Below are 20,626 nucleotides of genomic sequence, written 5' to 3' on the forward strand. Positions count from 1 at the left end.
AGACGTTTAATATCTGAGGAAGGTTTGTACTCAGCCATGGACACTTCAGCAGCACAGCACTCCTTACAAAATCCCTCCTGATATTAGAATGTGCTAATCCTGACCTTATATCTTATACAAGAAGTCCTCGACTTAAGGTATTTTGAAGTACAATGATGAAGAATATAGAAAACTCTGCTAGATGGATTGTACCAACTGTTTAGGTAGAATAAAAGTATCATTAGTTGATATACTGTTTTTCCAGGTGGGTTGCTGTAATGGAAATGTCCTGTCAGTATAAAAACCAGATACACCATTTCATGATATGGATTTTTTTAGTTGACCTTTGAGGAGGCAGGATGGAATTCCTGCTCCTCTTTTTTGTTTCCTTTTGTTTTCGAGAGGAATACCCTTGGGAAAAGCTAGGAAACTGAAAGTGGACAAAGCCATGGGGCCTGATGAGGTTCATCCCAGGATACTAAGGGAGATCAGAGATGTGCTGGTGGGTCCACTGTGTGACTTGTTCAATAGATCCCTGGAAAAGGGTGTGGTGCCGAGTGACTGGAGTAGAGCAATGGTGGTTCTGCTTCACAAGAGTGGGAGCAGAGGCTGGAAACTACAGGCCAAATATCATCACCTCAGTGGTGGGAAAATTAATGGAGACACTGCTGAAGGAAAGTATAGTGAACTATCTACAATCAGGTGGGTTGCTCGATCAGAGGCAGCATGGATTCACCAGGGAATGATCCTGTCAGATGAATCTGATTGATTTCTTTGATTGAGTGACTAGAGAATTGGATCAGGAAAGAGCGCTCGATATGATTTACTTGGGTTTTAGTAAAGCTTTTGATACTGTCCCACATAGAAGACTCATGAACAAAATGAGAAGCTTGGAAGTGAGCACCAAGGTGGTGGCGTGGATTATAAACTGGTTGACGGATAGAAAACAGCGTGTGATGGTAAATGGAACTTACTCTGAAGAGAGAATGGTGTTAAGGGAGTGCCACAGGGATTGGTGTTGAGACTGGTTCTGTTCAACGTCTTTGTGAGCAACATTGCGGAAGGGATAGAAGGTAAAGTTTGTCTATTTGCGGATGATACTAAGATCTGAAACAGAGTGGACATGCCGGAAGGAGTGGAGAGAATGAGATGGGATTTAAGGAAACTGGAAGAGTGATCAAAGATATGGAAGCTGGAATTCAATGCCAAGAAGTGCAGAGTCATGCATCTGGGGTGTGGCAATCTGAAGCAACTGTTTGTGATGGGGGGGAGAAGGGCTGATGTGCACGGAGCAGTAGAGAGACCTTGGGGTGATAGTGTCTAACAATCTGAAGTCAGCGAAGCAATGTGACAAGGCGATAGCCAAAGTCAGAAGAATGCTGGGCGACATAGAGAAATATCTAGTAAGAAAAAGGAAGTGATAATCCCCTTGTACAGGTCCTTGGTGAGGCTTCACCTGGAGTACTGTGTTCAGTTCTGGAGACCATATCTCAAAAGGGACAGAGACAAGATGGAAGCATCCAAAGGATGGAAGCAGTCCAAAGAAGAATGACCAAAATGGTGGGTGGTCTCTATCAAATGACTTTTGAGGAGAGGTTGAAGAACCTAAATATGTATACCCTGGAGGAGAGGAGGAACAGGGGTTATATGATACAGACATTCAGATACTTGAAAGGTTTTAATTTATTATTTGTTTGTTTGTTTTATATACCGTCAATCTGAAACAATCTTAATTATTCATGGTCAACAATTATTTATTTATTTGTTTGTTTGTTTGTTTTATATACTGTCAATCTGAAACAATTTTAATGATCCATGGTCAACAACAAACCTTTTCCATTGGAAAGAAATCAGTAGAACTAGGGGTCATGATTTGAAACTCCAGGGAGGAAGACTTAGAACCAATGTCAGGAAATATTTCTTCATAGAGAGAGTATTGAAGATTAAAACTGTGAAGGATTTCAAAGGCGCATGGAATGAACACTGTGAATCCCTAAAGGCCAGAGGATGGGAATGAAGAAAAGAGACATGGGGGCAGCTTGCTGGAATAGTGGTTACTACCCTTATCCAATAAGCCTTCATATGGTTAATGCAACTCCAACATTGCTCTCTGCTTCAAAGGCAAGGGGAAATGTGGAAAAGAAGATTTACATTCAGACAAGAAACAACAAGGACATTGAACTGTACAGTCTGGGAAAACAAGCATGGGGGTAACTTGCTTGATGCAGCTGTTACTACCCTTAACCAATAAGCCTAATACTTCACTTTTGATGCAACTCCAACATTACTCTCTGCTTCAACAGCAGGGGGTGGCAGGAAATTGGACTCAAAATGCAACCAACAAGGGCCCTGACCTTGGCAGTCTGTAAAACTAAGTATGGGGAAACTGATAAGTATGGGAGCTTGCTGTGCCATTTGGTCTTTTTCTGCCATCATTTCTATGTTTCTATGTTTCTATTAAGGTTTAGGCTATGATGGAAGACAGGATAACTTTTTTTTTGGAAAACCTATTTTTCTTTCCTTTGGACTTTATTTCTTTTCATTTAGAAGGAAGCTTCATCCACCCTTCCTTCTTGTTACTGAAGCCTAGGTTGTATTTTGGTTGACCAACTAAATACCCCAAGACCAAAGAATATAGGCACCATTATCTGAAAAGGATTTCAGGAGTCTCTCACTCAGGGAAATTCAAGGATCCTTCAGAGGTTAATCAAAAGAATGGATCTGCATTCATTCCTGAGAGGAGGAGAAAAATATGAGGAGAACTGTGGTACCTCTGCTGTTGACCATTAAAATATCATCAGAATATTCTGAAGGAGGTTGGATAAGTAGTACTTCTAGATCAAGATATGAGATGTAGAACTTTTAACTTATGTCATCTAAAGTTGTCTTATTCCATCAATTCTGGGAGGGAGCTCCAAAACTGTTCCTGTAATTGAGAGAGGATACGGAACCAGAGATTCTATCATATTACTTTACATACAGCATCACAGATTTATTGGAATTGAAGTATGTAATGGTCTATATTGAACAGACTTGTACATTGTCATTCATTCCATTTTAAAATATTTATCAATAAAGTAATGATGGAACCACATTCATCTTGGTAATTATTACTTGTAGAAAGATATGCGAAGTTAGTTAATTAGTGGACTGCAAGAAATTTGTATGCGCAGCTGGGAATAATAATAGTGGAACAAAGCAATCATCAATCAATAAATGAATGAATGTGGATCAATATAGGGTGCATAGCTTAGCATAAGAAGTTTTAAACATGATTTTGTTGTATACTATCTTGTTTTTTTTCTTCTTCTTTAATTTGCTTATTAACAAGCTGAAATAGGAATAGGGAACATCTGTTGTTTTGTCTGTAAGATTCAGTGTTTGAATGGTCTGAAGCTATCCAATACCAGGATGCCTCCTACTTAGGGCATAAATCGTATTGAAGTTGTGAGTTCTAATTAGAACATCTGGCTTTGCAAAACCTGAATTAGAGCCAGAAAATGAGAATATAAGGGAATGGCAATTACAGTGCCTATAGACCATCAAAGAGAGAACACTGTAGGCCATCTCATGTGAGGGGTCTCCAGACTGTGTCCCTTGATCTTTACACAGATATGTTGACTCACACAGGGGGACTGTGAAAGAAGTATCTCTTATCTTCATTGTATAAATCCTTATCTTTTATTATTGTAACCCTATTTGCTTTTTACTCATTCATACAATATTGCTGTAATGCTGTGTGATATTATTTACCTTTGCTCATTTCTTTTTTTTTACCATATTTTACCATATTTAGTAAACTGAGTTTTTGCTTTTACAAATCTGTGTGTTCTATGAAGGGACATATTACCACTTAGCCCACCGCTTACTTTACTGTAAGCCTTTAAGACTGTACAACAATGCCCAGGGCCTTGGGGATTATTCTCACTCACCAAAAGGGAAACCTGGAAAGAAAGGTGCTTAAGGAAAGTATGGAGGTATGAACAGTGTAAGCCCTTGGAAACTGAAGAATGCCCATGGAATCCTTAGGGGCCAATTTTAATTCATACGCACGCAGGGGTACATTTGTGCGTGCTACCTGGCATGCAGGCATAACTTGCATGCCAGCCAGCCAGCTGCTGGTGTGCCAACCCCCGGCACAAGCCGCTGTGCCAGAGGACTCGGGACTGCCCCGGACCGCCACCACGGCCATGCTCACGCCCACAGACTGCCCCCGAATTGCCACCCTGCCCCCAGCCCCACCCCCGAACCGCCCATTTTTGAAAGCTCCGTGACATACGCGCATCCCGGGGCTTGCGCACGCCACCAAGCCTATGCAAAATAGGCTCGGCACGCACAGGGGTAGGTTTTTGGGGGTTACACGCATAACCCTTTGAAAATCTACCCCTTAATGAAGACCTTAGCCCAGTGGGTTACAAAAGTAACAACATTTCTAAACTGACACCCATTATCCAACTTAAAACACGTGTTTTGACTTTAGGACACTTGAGCATCTCCCAGCAAGCTGATGACCATGTTACTTGGCGAGATAACATCAGTAGGGAATTTCTCTCCTCAAAACAGTGTCCGTGCAGTGTCCTATGGGCATGCTTTGGCATTCTTCTTTTCAGATAAAAAAAAAGTAATGCTTTAAAATGTGCCTATGATTTTTATAGTACTATATATTACTAAATTCTGGGTTATTTTGTGGAAAATAGGGCATTGAGCCCTGATACTGTGACGAAGCCCCCATTTATACGATTGTTCTTATGGGACAATTATTTTTTACTTACAATGTTTCAACTTAAGATAGAGTTTTCAGGAGATAATTATATGTTAAGTCTGAGGACTTTCTATACATAGATTTCTCAGGTTATCTGTATGACACTGTGGTAAACATACACATACTGTATATAGTGGTCTACATTCTAAAGTGTATGTTAAAACTAATGGCAGTATTAACAAACTGTTAATGCTGTATTATTTAAAACATAAATGGCTAGTATATAGGCCTCACAGACTGCTGAGATGAAGGAGTTTTCCAAGGGCAGTTTTAGGATGAAGGTTATCAGATGGATCTCAGTCATCTCATAAACCAACAGAAGCAAAAGATAAGAGATCAATGATGTGCATTCTGGCTGTGTTGGTGCCGCGACTAGGCCTGCTCACCTTACGCTCCCTTCCACCAGCTCCGGCTCCTCATCTCTAGCAACCGTGGCCAGCTCCCACAGTCTGTGGTGCTCCCAGGCATCCCCAGGCCCGTTGGGGCCTTCCAACTCTCAGTGCTCCTCACGCCGGGGCTCGGTGTCCTCCACAGTGTCGGCCCTGCGCCTAGGCATGTGCGTGTGGACCGCGCGTCCCTTTAAAGGGCCCAGCTCGGGAACCTGGTCCGCGGCACCATTTGATGACAGCACATAGTCCCTGCTTAAAAGGAGAGGCCCCGTCACCAGAACCTCGCCTTGGCAGTCGAGTCAACACTTCGGTGTAGCTAGTTTGCTGTTCCTTGTTCCTGTGCCTCCTTGATCCAGTCTCATTCCAGTTTTCCTGTGTTCCTGTCATGTTCCAGTGCTCCGGTGTTCCTGAGTTCCTGTCTTGTTCCAGTGCTCCTGCTTTCCTGTGTTCCCATGGTTCTCCTTGTGTTCCAGCATCTCTCCTGATTCCTGCTCTTCGTTCCTCCTCTTGTCGTACCTCCTCGGACTGATTCATGGTACTACTGACCTCTGCTTGCCTGACTATGTTTGACTGCTGCCTGGAACTGACCACTGCCTGCCTACTGACCAAGTTGACTTCACTGAACAAATTTGGATGGACTGCTGTACAGAATGAATTTATTTTGTAGCCCGGTTTTTGTATTATGTCCAGGTCATATAGGACAAGCTGATCCAGTCCTGGTTCTGCCTCATTGCATCTATGATCTTGTAATTTTGATTTCTCTAAGAATGTCCACCTAGAACTAAAGGAGTCTACTTTCCAAGATGTGCACATGTGTGCATGATCTGTGGATATGAGCTGATCTGAAAATAACTTTCCCATCAGAATCCTCGTGTCTCCCATGACATATCCAGTAAATTTGGTGTGGACAACCCACACATATGCAATAATCTCCGAAGTCTCCTTTCCCTCCAGAAGATAGACTAAAAGGCAGAATACAAGTCTATGGATGCAATGAGCTAAGACTGAAGACCAGTTTATCCTTCCCTGTGGATCTGGAGTCATCCGATAAATGCAGATGGCATACGGAGCTGGAGTCAGAGGTCTCCATTGTGTGGAAATAAGTGGAGATATTCAGCCTGGGGTCCTTTTCTCATGCTGTCATAGATTATTCATGTTGGTCCCATAAATGGTATCACACCCCACAAAGGAACAAGTTTTCTCATACTGCAAAACAGATATTAAGTCAGCCTGCTCCAGAGATATCCAACTCTACACTAGTCCACTAGAACTACTCCTATCTTGTCTGTGAGCTTGTTTTACCCAAATTCTGTTCAGCCTTTGGCAAGCAAATATCTGAAAAAAATAAACTGAAAAAGTTGTTGTAAAAGCTACTGGGCAAAAGATATAGGGTGTGGCATTATAGATTACCAATCCACCTTTCAACAGAGCTATAGAGCATTGGTACACAGCCAAAACTTGTTTTCAGTTGCATCAGTTCTGTCCTCATGCATATGCAGAGACCACCTTTCAAAAGGTTTTTACAGTTAAATTCTGAAAGTAGCCTGGTAAACCTCTAACTGTGAAAATTTCCCACCACTTATCAGCTAAAAGGGTCATTTTTCAAATTGCGTTAGGGCCCTAATGCCCGCAATCGTGCCATAACACCCATGATGAAAATCGCATCGTGAGATGTGTGTGCAAATTTTAAAAATTTAGGAGAAAGGGAGGAGTTTGGGTGGAGTTTATGAAAATGAGGGGTGTTTAATGTTGTCTGCAATAGTGTAATGCATGTTTTAATGCTGGAAATAGCTACCTTTTTTCCTGGTGTTATGGTGTATGATATGCCTGAAATGTGATTTCTGAAATTTATAGCAAATCTCATTTTGGGCAGGAGAGGGAGAGGAGTGGAGTGGAGTAGAGAGAGAGAGAAAACCTTTGGGGTGTTATGCATATTTGTCAACGATTTATACCACTGTAGGAAGGTCAACTAGTAACTCGAGGTGAGGTTTTGGTGGTGTCTAGGATTGGGGGGGGAGGGCAGTTTTACATGTGTAATCAGAGGTACGAAGAGCACACTACATATCAGTGAAGATTTGATAGATTTGGAGTGAGGAAAGGTACAAAAGATGACATTTGTACATTGTACTCTCAACCTAGTTTGATGCACCACCAAAACCTCAGCTTGAGTTACTAGTTGACTCTCTTACAGTGATATAGCTTACTTATGTTTATTTATTTTATTTATTTAAAATCTTTTCTATACCGTCGTTTGGTTAAGCACCACCACAACGGTTTACAGAGAGGCACAAATATTTAATGTTCAGCTTGGGAAATGCTATCTTACAAAGTGCCGATATAGTTTCGGATACATGTTTCAATAATATAATCTATTTGAAAGGTGACATGGAACTTTTCCATATGTATGATTAATAAGGTAACCATATAATTATAGTACTACTTTATACTATCTCTATCTAGCATTAGAATTATATGAGAGTCTTATAAAGAGTCTCTCTCTCTCTAGGCTAAAATTCAAGTCTGGGCATTGTGAAGTGAAAAAGTTTATGCATGTTGTTGGAGAATACCTATGTGAAGCAGTAAAATAGCCCTTTTTCTATTGCGGGCATTATTCATGGTTTATTTATAGCAATTTGATAAATCTAGGTCTAAATTTGTTAGCAGAAATTCACAAGGTGCACAAATTTAGCCAGCCAGAAAAGGAAGGAGAAGCTCTAGCGACATCTTGGGCAGGTTTTTGATTTAGCTAGTCTGTATGGATTTTCAGTGCTAGCTGAATAACTCCAGTTGCAGTTGTAGCTGAGCTAAATCCAATTGGACACATTTTGGGTTTGGCTGAAAATTCTTCTAAAGATAGCCAGTTATCTGTAACGCTCAGCAATAACCTTGTAGCTTCTGTTGCTGTTAATGAGGACTGTACACAACTAAATTAAAAACAGGCTCAACAATTCCAGGAAGAAAAGGTTGCTTTTATTATTCTTCTGCTCCTGACTGCTCTATCGGTAATGACACCAGTGGCTATTACTTACAATATATAGTGCTGTCAGGGTACACAGTACTGTACAAGATAAACAACATAATGATGAGGACCCTGCCCTCAAAGAGCTTACAATCCAAGTTAAGTTACATGGCTCGCTGAGGGTCATTAGAGGTGGTGAGATTGGATCCCCATTCTCCAGGTTTTTTGTTTTCCTCTGCCAATTTGTGAGTAAATAAATGGGAGAACTGACCAATAATAAAGAAACTCCAGTAGTGGTTTTAGTGTAATCTGCATCCTTATTAGTTGTTGCAGTCACTGAGTAGCCTGAAAAAGGAAACAATGCTGATTTTCAGCAAGTGTCTTGCTGCTGCAGTTGAAATTAAGAAGAAAATAATTTAAAAATCCCGAAATGCTATGCGCTCTCCAGCAGCAGTATTCACAGTTCTCTGCCCACAGTCTGCTTTGTTAGATGAAAAAAAAAAAGTCCAGTGAACAAGAAACTTGTCCTGCTGCTTTCAAATAAAGTAATTGCTACTGAGCAGGGAAGCATGCTCTGAATGAGCAGCAGAAACCACTTTGTAATATCCTCCTGGGAACAGTCATAAGCACAAACTCTAAATCAGTGGCTCCACCCCTCCCCCCCCCCCTTAATCCTGAGGTCCTTGAGGTCCACTCCACAGATCTGGGTTTCATGGTACCTGCACTGAATATGCAGTGTATATAAAAATAAAATTCATGTATATTCACTATAGATATCTGGAAAATCAGATATGTTGGGCTGTGCTTGAAGGACAAGACAGGAAGCCGCTGAGCTACGTGGACCAATCTGATGTCAGAGCCTATGATGCTATTTCAAACACCCTTGCTCAGGGATTGGCAACTACAGTCCCTAAGAGCCATAAATTGGTTTGGTTTCCAGCATAATCTAAATATGCAAATTAACAGGTTTCTTGAGACAAATGTATACACGTTTATCTGATGAATATTCTTTTTGGATAATCTGAAAACCAGATCTGTTTGTGGCTCTCAAGCACCAGAGTTGCTGACCCCTGATCTTCACAAAATGGCTGCTCCTAGGATATTAATATCTGAAATATTTAATTGAGGGAGAAGTGGTAAAGGAATGAGGAAGGTGTCTCACTCTCCAGATGAATGTACTACAGTGAAAGACATTTTAGATGGAAGACAACAGACAAACAATATTTTTACTCCATAAGAGAATTTCATCGTTCAAAAGAGGGCCATCTGACAACTTTATTCAGAGCTCAGAATAAATAATATTAAAGATATTGACTTAAGTGGGCTCAGCAGAAGGCTCTGGGACTGAAAGTTGCTCCAGTTTGGATAGTTAGACAGGCTGATCCAGTCCTGGCTTTAATCTATAGAATGCATGGACTTCCAATCTTACTTTCTCTTTGGGAGATCAGAATTACAAGTCCAAGAAGGCAGTGGGGCTAAAACCAAGACTAGATTGGCCTGACCAGCAGAAATGGAGTCAGTTGACAACTGTAGTGTCTGGGTTGCTAGGCAGAGGCTGAGCCATTTCTGGGTTTGTGCCAATATATAATAAACAATCTCCTAGTTTCTAAGACAAATAGGATTACTCCATATCGGTGAAACAATGAGAATGAAGCCACCTAACTAATTTCATGCACATGATGTGCAGCTCTGAGATCTGATATTGTAGAGTACACAGATGACATAGCAGTTCTGAACTTGCCCTTCTTTTAACGTCCTACAATTTTTAACAGTCAGTAAGATGCAATTATTCATCTGTCTTCATTAGACTGCTCAGCATAGCCACCAAAACCTGTGATCCTTACATTCAGACAGTTAATTGTAATAAATTAAAATAAGAATAACTTATAAATGGCTAAAATTAGTACAAATAAAATAAATACCATCAACAGCAAAATCAGCACATCAATAAATAAATAAATAGACAAAATAAATAAAATAATACAACAGTACAATATAATTGGTTTGGTATGGAAACCTGAGGAATGCTTGTTGCTATGGAAACACACCGTCCTGGATTTGGATAGTTATAGCAGGCCTGGCATGATACTTTTGTTCAGAAGGGAAAGGTTTCAAGCCATCATAAGATTGTTTTATATTTATTTATATACACAAAATTTATATAACCCCACCCTCTTAGAAAACCTGCTCTCACCTGCAGCTCTGAACCTCCTATTCTGTGGGAACAGCTAACCACAAGGTACAGCAAAGCTTTCTCAGTTTAGCCAGGAGAACCTGCCTAGAAAAACTGAGGGCAGAGGATTTGGTCAGGTTTTCCTGAATATGCCTTCAAAGCTTTTCCCAGAATTTGTGAGAACTGGCCAAGATTTGCCGAGATGATGTAATGATGCGGGGTTGGTGATTTCCCACACAGAATTGAGCAGCACACATGCCGCATGCTTTAAAAATGCACCCTGAGCATGTGGCTTCCATCCATCCTCAGGTGCCAGTCTAGAGCCAGAGAGCAGCACTTATCTGTGGGGGGGGCATTTCCCTAGAGGAGATTAGCAGGGAATGTAGCAGGGACCTGCAGAGGCATGTGTCTGCGCCTCTTACTGTTTATCTTGCTGCATAAAAGACTCAGCAGGAATGTAGTGGTGAGGGTTGGAGTGCCAGGGTGCTCTTCACTAGTTTTATAAATTAAGAGCTGTATCTCTGCTGAATAAGCCCCATCAGTATGCCACACGTCTGCACCTTTCCCTTGTTGCTCCACGCCTGATGCTCCCTGACTGTCACATTTAATAAAATTGCACCTGCAATTACAGTACTTCCATATGAACAGTTCTAAATATCAATAAATAGATTTTTTTTTTTTAAAAAAAGGTCCATCTTATGCTAATGGTGAGAGATAATATAGGTCCCTAGAGAGTGCAACCTGCCAGAATACACACAGACTCTCAGGAACATGACAAGCATCGGCAGCTCGGTTTGCAGCTCATGAAGTGAAAAAGCATGATATAAAACTCATAACCCACCCAAGGACTGGTTCTCTCCTCCCCTTCAGTATCACAGTTATACATGTATGTACAGACTTAGAAAAAAAGATTGTTCCCTTTTTGGGAGGTAAATGATTGATCAGACCAGGCAGCCTATGACAATACACTAGCCAGATGTGGCTTTTCTGGTACCCTTTGGCCATTATTACTTTTACAGTTTACATGATGCCTCTTTATGGGACCTGTTTCTTTTCAGCATTTTTACCAGCCTCGCTTTTTTGTTTATTTGTACAGACTTATGGTATATACATAGATAAGCAGCTGACCTAGGTATAGTGCTGTCAGAGCTAAGTGGAAGAGAGCTTAGTTCTAGGACTGCTCCTCTATTGATGCCAGAGCCCATGGCTTTACAGAGAATTAAAAAAGCATCAATGGACAATGAAAATTCACTCCAGAGACAGCCAGGCTAAAGCTCTAGGGAGAGAGCAGTCCAAAGACCATGAGGTCACAAATGCCTTGGGGATAAGTTATGTATAGAGATGACTGCCCCAAGCCCTGTATTTTGGGGAGACCCCCATCCCAAACATTATAATGTCAGCGTTCCAAGGCCCTGCTGTGGTTGATTTGTTCTGGGCCCTGTACTCTTCTAAATTCAGCCCTGAGTCTTTGCTCTTGTAATTTGACTCTGAGGGCACCACTACCAAAATGTGAAGGAATACAGCTCACACTCAGACACCACCCCCCTCCCCCCACCCCCCCATGTTACTCAAGTGCATATTCCGTGGCTTTCAAAACCATCCTTTTTTTTCATTTTCTGCTTGTCAGGTAAAATGAGAATTTTGAAAGGTATCTGTCTTTTGTTTTGACTAACATTTCATGAAAAATAACATAAAACAAATTGAGCTGGAGTAATTGCCTTTTCCATGCTATTTTCTGCATTAAAATGTGCTTCGTTTCACTAGCAGGCTGCTCATGTATCTGGCTGCTTTAAGACTCAGATGCAAGCTGAAAGCTCTAATTCCCTCAAGAGGATCAGCATCATCATACAGTATAAAGCATGCTCTTTACAGTCTGACATTTCCAGCCTGGGCTGATGTGGAGCTGAATGTTTCTGTCCCACTTGGCCACTGTTATTTTTCTTGTGTCGCTCAGCAGTACGCGCACCTTCTTAGGAAACACTGTGCTGTCTGCCTCACCATAGAGAGAAGCTTATATTTTAATCCAGCACCCAACTTTTAGAAGTCAATTGCTCTGTTTTCTTGTTCTACTTTTTTGGCATGTGAACTATTGATCTTGGAAAACTTGGCACTGGATGTCTCCCACTGGCTCGTCACAGATCCTAAAGAAGAACTAGGCCAAGAGAGAGGAAGAGAAGGAACTGGTATTTTAGAGAACAGAATGGAAGAAGTTAAAACCCCGTCTCTCTGCTCCCATCCACTTCCTTCTCAAAGCATGGTTACATATCTACATGTCTGGAGCTCAACAGTAGGACAGGAGGGAAAGGGCAGAGAACGCTGGGGGAGATTTAATAATACACACACAAGAAAGCCACTGCCAACATATTCTTAATGCCTCAAGCTCTCGTAGCTGCCAACCGAGTCATAACTTCTACGCCTGCTGCGCTCTCCTGAGCTGCGGCTCCAGTTCCGGCTGCGGCTTCTGCTGCTGCAGCTCCGACTGCTCCTGTAACTGGTGTAGCTGCAACTTCGGCTGGGGGAGCGGCTCCAACTGCTGAACAAGGATGAGTAGCTACTGATGCTACTGCAGGATGAAGGGCTTGGGCGGTAGTAAGGAATGGGCCGCTTCCGGGCACTGTGAAGAGAGAGAAAATCACATCCCTGAACAGAAACAGATAATAAAGTGACTTTTGTCTACTAAAATCGCTTATGTTTGGTCTGGTTTTACCCATGCTGGTTCCTAGATTGTTACTTTTCAATTATTAACTTGAAAACATCACCTCTACCCCAAGTAGGACAAAGGTTAAAAGAGGGATCTAATGGTGGGGCCCTATATTATGAATTTTTTTTAAAGTGCCTGTTTTGTAATGCAGCCTCATTCATGCCCTTCCGGTTGGAGATTCTGCAGCATTCCTACAGAATGTCACTGCACGGTACTGCAGGGAAGGCTCTGTTAAGCATCTTGTCACCCCTCCAGCTCACCACTTTAGTGAGCAGGAGTGCGAAAGCATAAAACAATGCTTGTGTTTATTTTAAAAAAAAAAACAAAAAACACTTTATTAGGGCTTTCCTCTGGCATCGCTCGGCTGCAGGATCCTGTTTTGAAGGTACTGTGGAAAAATGTATCCAGGACAAAATATCTGATCCTGCCATTGTTTTAATGCACAAGTTTCTTTCACCATACACAGGCTTGTCATGTTCAAAACACCCAACCGGTGGTCAGGGTATGGTTAGAGGAGAGGAAGGAGATGATCCCAATGACCAGGGTCTTTATTTCTGGTAAATTAAAACCTGGGGGTTCTGCCTTAACTATGGCATCAGAGCGGCTCCTACTTTTCTTATTCTGGCTTCACATGCCTAGGAGTTCTTATGCTTATTTCTAATAATTATAATGACCTTCTTTGCTCATTTAACAATTTTCCTTGTCAAAAAGTCTTTGTAAATGGCAATAAATGTAAGGGATACTGTCTGTTATATCTAAGAACATAAGAATTTGCCATATTAGAACAGACCGAGGGTCCATCAAGCTCAATATCCTGTTTCCAGCAGTGGCTAATCCAGGTCACAAGTATCTGGCAAAATCCCAGACAGTAACAGATCCCATGCTGCTATTGCACAGTGATAAGTAGTGGCTATTTTTCTTTTAAGTTCAATCTTTTTATTGAATTAGTAAAAGAAACAGAACAATAACAATGCATATTAGGGATGTGCAGAGCAAAATTTTATGTTCATAGTTTTTATGTCCGAAAGGGGGTCCCACTTGCGGCCAATATGGACATAAAAAAAATCCAATGAGTTGGGTATATGTACATATGTGCAAAAAAAAAAATTAAACCCCCTCACCCTCCTTAATCCCCCCCCCAGACTTACCACAACTCCCTGGTGATCGAGCGAGGAGTGAGGACGTCATTTCTGCAATCCTTGGCGAGAAGCATGTGACGTCGGTGGCACGTCGAGTGACGCGGCGTCACGTGATTCCCGGCTCGTTCGCGCCGGACGGCTCGTTCGGCCCAAAAAGAACTTTTGGCCAGCTTGGGGGGGCCTCCTGACCCCCCCAAGCTGGCCAAAAGTTCTTTTTGGGCCGAACGAGCCGTCCGGCGCGAACGAGCCGGGAATCACGTGGCGCCGCGTCACTCAGACGCGACGTCACGTGATTCCCGGCAAGTTCGCGCCGGACGGCTCGTTCGGCCCAAAAAGAACTTTTGGCCAGCTTGGGGGGGCCTCCTGACCCCCTCAAGCTGGCCAAAAGTTATTTTTGGGCCGAACGAGCCGTCCGGCGCGAACTTGCCGGGAATCACGTGACGTCGGCGTCACGTGATTCCCGGCTTGTTCACGCCGAACGAGCCGTCCGGCGCGAACTTGCCGGGAATCACGTGACGTCGCGTCTGAGTGACGCGGCGCCACGTGATTCCCGGCTCGTTCGCGCCGGACGGCTCGTTCGGCCCAAAAAGAACTTTTGGCCAGCTTGGGGGGGTCAGGAGGCCCCCCCAAGCTGGCCAAAAGTTCTTTTTGGGCCGAACGAGCCGTCCGGCGCGAACGAGCCGGGAATCACGTGACGCCGGCGTCACTCGACGTGCCGCCGACGTCACATGCTTCTCGCCAAGGATTGCAGAAATGGCGTCCTCACTCCTCGCTCCATCACCAGGGAGTTGTGGTAAGTCGGGGGGGGGGATTAAGGAGGGTGAGGGGGTTTATATTTTTATTTTGGCTCAACAATCGCGATTTCCCACATATCGAACATATCTATGTTCGATATGTGGGAAATCCGATCGTTTATGTCGAATCAATTTTTTAAGTAAAAAAAAAATATGAGTTGCGTTTTACTAATGCGGTCAATCCGAATGCACACCCCTAATGCATATATACATTGAAGATAGTGAAACACAAGGCACCTAAAAATACCATTATAGAGTAAACAATAAAGACAGAAAGACAGGGCTAAGAATAATCAAAGAATATTTTACTATTTAAATATATAAGATTTATGTAACTAAAGTTTTTGTCAATAGTGTTCACTTATTCTGCTCTATCTTATGTTTAATCCATTGAAGAATTTTTGTTGCGTTCGTGCCTGTTCTCGCCCTCGCTCTACCCTCTCTACCTTGTGGCAACTCCCTTCGGGTCTGACGGACAGATGCTGCCGTGGCTTCTTCTTGCCATTTTCTTCCTGGAATCCCCGGGCTGGCCTGATGCTACGGATCCGCCATGTTCCTGATCATGTAAGGGCGTGCGCGTGCTCCAGACTTTGTACCAGTAAGGGCGCGAACCTCGGGGACGTCCCCCCATAGTGACATTATCCGCTTCCAACATAAAAGGTCTTTGATTGCTACTACGAATTGAGTTAGCAAGGGCAAGGATAGGAACCCCTTCCTCACAACTCTCGGGGAATTCTTTCTCTGCTGCTTTGCCTCTACAAACTCACCCAGGGGTACCCGCTCCTCGGGGGCCCCGCTCCCTCTCTTCTTGATTTCAGATTGTTGGACAGGATCCGGTTCTCGCTCCTCAAGGGCCTACATTCCCGAAGACTCAGAAGACTCCTATTGCCTGGAGGCGATTGCAGACGTGAACACAGTGAGTCCTATTACAGACAGGAACCGGTACTCGCTCCACGAGGGCCCATGTTCCTAATCTCTAAGACTCCCTTCAGTCTAAGACGTTATCGCAGGTACGGAGATTGTGAGTTACCATTGCAGATTGCAGAATAGGAACCGGTACTCGCTCCACAAAGGCCTATGTTTCTAATACCTTTCTCAGACTCTCTTCTTCCTCAGAAGATATCGCCTACCTATATCTTATGGATTACTATTACAGATTTACAGATAGGAACTGGTACTCGCTCAACAAGGGCCTATGTTCCTAAATCTCTCCTAACCTCTCTTCTATTCCAGAAGCCATCCCATACACAGTTATTGTGAGTTCTATTTCAGACTGCCTATATAAACCAGTATTTGCCTGCGGCTCCTGTTCCTGAATACTGAAGACTCTCTGTTGCATAGGAAGACACTACAGATATCTACAAGTGTGAGTGTATCATCTACCACATATATAGTGGCTGTATTAATTGTAAAGAGCAAGAACACCATCTAATGGTCTTTCTACTCACCCATTACAATTATATTCATCAGCTCACTATTATCCACATCTTTATTAACTCCTTCATAAAAATGTAGCAAATTGGTGAGGTAAGATTTCCCATGTGTAAATACATGCTGGCTATGTCCATTAAAACATGTCTTTCTATATGTTCTGTAATTTTGTTCTTTAAAATAGTTTCTACAATTTTTCCGATCACTGAAGTCAGATTCACCATTCTATGGTTTCCCAGATAATGCCGGAGCCCTTTTCAAAGATTGGTGTAAGATTGGCCACCCTTCAGGCTCAATGGATGATCCCAACAGGTTACAAATTACTAGTAATAGATCTTTGTTGAGTTTATTTTTTTAGTTCCTTCAGAACTCTGGGATAGATACCATCTGGTCCGGGTGATTTGATACTCTTTAATTTGTCAATCTGCCTTATTATATCTTCCAGCTTCACAGTGATTGGAATAAGTTTTTCTGAATCATCAAAATTGAATAATGTTTCCGGCACAGGCATTGCCCAAACATACTCTTCAGTAAACATCTGTATTAGTGTTAAGGGCCAGTCTTGCAGAAGCCACTTTAATGTATCATGTGAAGGATTAATTTAACTTCTTATGAGAGAGAAATAGATATTTTGATTCACAGTTATAGGATGCAACTTTGTGCTTGATTGAGTTCACTGAAAACTTACTTTGTTGCAGTCCTCCCTTCACAGACTCCTCCCTTCTCCTAGTTTAATTAGTAGCAGCCTGGAATACTTCAAGGTCACACACAGAGCGATACAAAACACAAGATGGAGACAAGAATAGTCAGAGGATAAGAACAGCACTTAGCTGGGAGAGCAAACCATCTGGAAATTAGGGAGATAAAAGTCTGTTTTCAGTAAAGTGCAGCACTAGCAGATAAGCATAGTACAAGCAGCTCTGCTGGAAATGAAAGTTAGAAAAGACATGGCATTTGCCAAGATTTAATTTATAGACATAGTATAAACTGCACACATGATTTACAAATGTCCTATGAATATATGAGTGTGCTTTTAGCTTTTGGGGCACTCTCATTCTTATCTGTCTTGGTATTGGTTTTACAGTAGTGTTTGCTTTTGAAATAATAGTTATAAGATTGCTTTTATTTACATGACACTGATGATACTAATGCAGATTTTATTATTATGATCCTGGGTATCCAAACGATTCGTACGTTCAGCCTGTCCATTGGCTTGTGGGTGAAATGTGGTAGTAAAGTCCAAAGCAATGTGAAATATTTTACAGAGATTGCGCCAATAACGTGCTGTGAACTGAGGACCTCGGTCAGAAACAATGTGCTGCGGCAGACCGTGAAGTCTGAAGATATGGCACATAAACAGTTGAGCCAAACGAGGAGCAGATGGGAGGGAGGGTAGTGGGATAAAGTGGGCCATTTTAGAAAACCGGTCCACTACTACCCATATAACAGTGTTGCCCTCCGAGGGCGGAAGGTCCACAATGAAATCTGTGGAGATGTGTGTCCAAGGTTTCGATGGTGCTGGTAATGGTTGTAACAGTCCTTGTGTTTTCCCAGTAGGAATCTTATGTTGAGCACAGGTTGGACAGGAAGCCACATAAGCTTTTATGCCCTTGCACATTCCAGGCCACCAATAGTACTGTTGTAGAAGTGTCTGAGTCCGGGCTCGTCCAGGGTGCCCTGCTAGCTGAGAGTCATGTCCCCAGGCCAACACTTTATTATGTAGTCTCTTGGGTACCACGTTTTACCAGGTGGGACCATGAAGGTTGCAGCTAGGGTGATGCAGGCTGGATCTATAATACGTTGGATAGGCTCTTCAATATCCTTGGCAGAGAAGGATCGAGATAGGGCATCTGCCTTAATATTTTTGTTAGCAGGTCGATAACGCAGGTCAAAATTAAAGCGTGTGAAAAACAGCGCCCACCGAGCTTGACGCGGGTTCAGACATTGGGCTTGTTGAAAGTACACCAGGTTCTTATGGTCCGTGTAGACTGTAATATGATGCTGGGCTCCCTCCAACCACTGCCGCCACTCTTCAAATGCCAGTTTAAATGCAAGAAGCTCTTTGTCGCCGATGGAGTAATATGAGCAAGGATGAGACGTTCCTGTGGTGTCGTTCTGGCTTAGGACAGCCCCTACCCCTTCAGCAGATGCATCCACTTCTACTACAAATGAACGTCTGGGATCAGGATGCCCGCTGGACTTTTGGCAAGTCTTGTGGGGGTCAGGAGGGTCCCCCAAGACTTGCCAAAAGTCCCTGGGGGTCCAGCGGGGGTCCAGGAGCGATATTCTTCACTCAGACCGTCGGCTGCCAGTAGGCAAAATGGCGCCGATCGCCTTTGCCCTTACTATGTCACAGGGGCCGACCATCGGTCCCTGTGACATAGTGAGGGCAAAGGCGATCGGCGCCATTTTGAAACCAGTCCAGCACCAAGGGTATGAGTGCAGGGGATGGATCCCGGACTCCCTGCTAGACCACCAGGTACATGTAAAAGGTTTTGGGAGGTGGGGGAAGCAAAGGGGTTATTTGTAAAGGGTCGGGGTGAGTTTTTTTTATCGGGCCATCGGCGCCATTTTTATTAATGGCAGCCGACGGCCCGAGAGCAGGAGATCGCTCCCGGGACTCCCAGTACATCACCAGGTATTTCTAAAAGGTTTTGGGGGGGTTCAGGAGGGTAGGGGAAGGTAAGGGATTAGTTTTAAAGGGTCGGGGTGAGTTTAGGAGGAGTTTTGGTGTGCCTGTTTTCCTGCCCTCCCCCCAAATAACTCTCATTAGTGGACACTAACCCCATTAACGATTTTTCACGATAAATCGGGGGAATTTCTATTGTTTCGAGCACTCTAACGATTTTTGATGATTTAAAAAATATCTGACGATTTTTTTAAATCGTCAAAAAATGATTCACATCCCTATTATTTACCCTTGCTCATGTGCTGATAAATAACCTGTTTTGTTTGTTTTTGTCACAGACATTCATATAAGCATCTATTTGTACATCTATTATACAGAAAAGTATAGAGGCAGATTTTAAAACCTGCGCACGGGCGCAGATTTGTTCGCGCAACCTGGTGCAAACAAATCTACGCCCGATTTTATAACATGTGCGCGCAGCCGCTCGCATGTTATAAAATCCAGGGTCGGCGCGTGCAAGGGGATGCACAATTGTGCAACTTGTGTGCGCCGAGTCGTGCAGCCTGCCTCCATTCCCTCCGAGGCCACTCCAAAATCGGAGCGGCCTCGGAGGGAACTTTCCTTCCACCCCCTGTATTCTGCAAGAGCCAGCATCCAGCACTCACAGTGTTAACAAGTTTGGAAAAGGACTGTACTGTTTAGCCTGCCAGGAGAACAGCACTACATAGCCAGCAGAGGAGGAAGCCAAAGGAATGCTGAGAGACCATTTAAGGTAGAAAAGGCACAGTTTGGCTGGATCTGTTTGTGTGTGCATGGTGGGGATAGCTAGGAGTTGGAACTAGAAGTCAGGAAGAGAAGAGTACATCTGGCAGCCCTGCAATCAGTTGTTCTCCCGAAGTGCTAATTATCAAGAGGAAAGATAGAAGTCTATGCTCTGAGGAAAGAGAGACAGACAGATGTTCTTGCTTCATAGCTGAGCTACATGTAAAATCCCAATAAGGGACAGAGGAGTCAAGAGCTGAGAGACTTCCTTTCCAGGATATCCAGGCCCAGGAGCACATGGATGGATCACTCTCCTAACAAACTGAGTTAAGTAATCTAAATTTTGCACAGCAGAGGTAGGAGAAGGTTTATTTCCTTGCCTTTTGTCACAAATTCAGTATCTCATCTTATTTGCTTCAGCCTTTCAGTCAAATCAAGCATAAACCCTTGCTGGTACAGCCACATGAGACAGGGTTGAGAAAGAGAAACTGGTGGACTGTGGTCTTTCTGTAAGAGACTGAAACCAGATATGCTTTCTGTTTAGTACCATTTGGGGAAGCTCCCCAGAAGAGAGAGACCTTTCACACACTGCAATGCTCAACTATTTGGTTTGACAGCTCCACCATCGAGAGGGACTTCTTCATTTTTCTGATGTTTTTTTTTTCACACAATTTTGTTTTTGGGCCATGGTGCACCCTTTACAAACTGGTGACATTGAGGTGAATCCCTTTCTCTCTGTGATTTTTATAACCTTACCAAGGATTGGTTGGACAAACCTGAGTGATGTAAAACCCTCTTAAGCTTCTGTGAACAGGTTAAGACTTGAGGTACTAAAATGTTAATCTATATTGCTATTGGTTTAGGCTGTGTTCTATTTCTCTGTTTATGTTTTGCGATTACGAAAATAT

General features: G+C 43.0%; 1 protein-coding gene across 1 annotated transcript in view; it reads right to left on the reverse strand.

Moving 5' to 3' along the window:
* Positions 1-8,783: 8,783 nt before the first annotated feature.
* Positions 8,784-20,626, reverse strand: part of SRRM4 (serine/arginine repetitive matrix 4) — a 131,017-nt gene continuing 119,174 nt past the window's right edge. Inside the window, exon 12 of the mRNA XM_029572094.1 lies at positions 8,784-12,876. Within this exon, the coding sequence (XP_029427954.1) occupies positions 12,630-12,876 (247 nt within the window). The 3' untranslated portion in view covers positions 8,784-12,629. The remainder of the gene's footprint in view (positions 12,877-20,626) is intronic.

Source organism: Rhinatrema bivittatum, chromosome 11 (genome assembly GCF_901001135.1).
Source record: "Rhinatrema bivittatum chromosome 11, aRhiBiv1.1, whole genome shotgun sequence".
NCBI classification, from domain to species: domain Eukaryota; kingdom Metazoa; phylum Chordata; class Amphibia; order Gymnophiona; family Rhinatrematidae; genus Rhinatrema; species Rhinatrema bivittatum.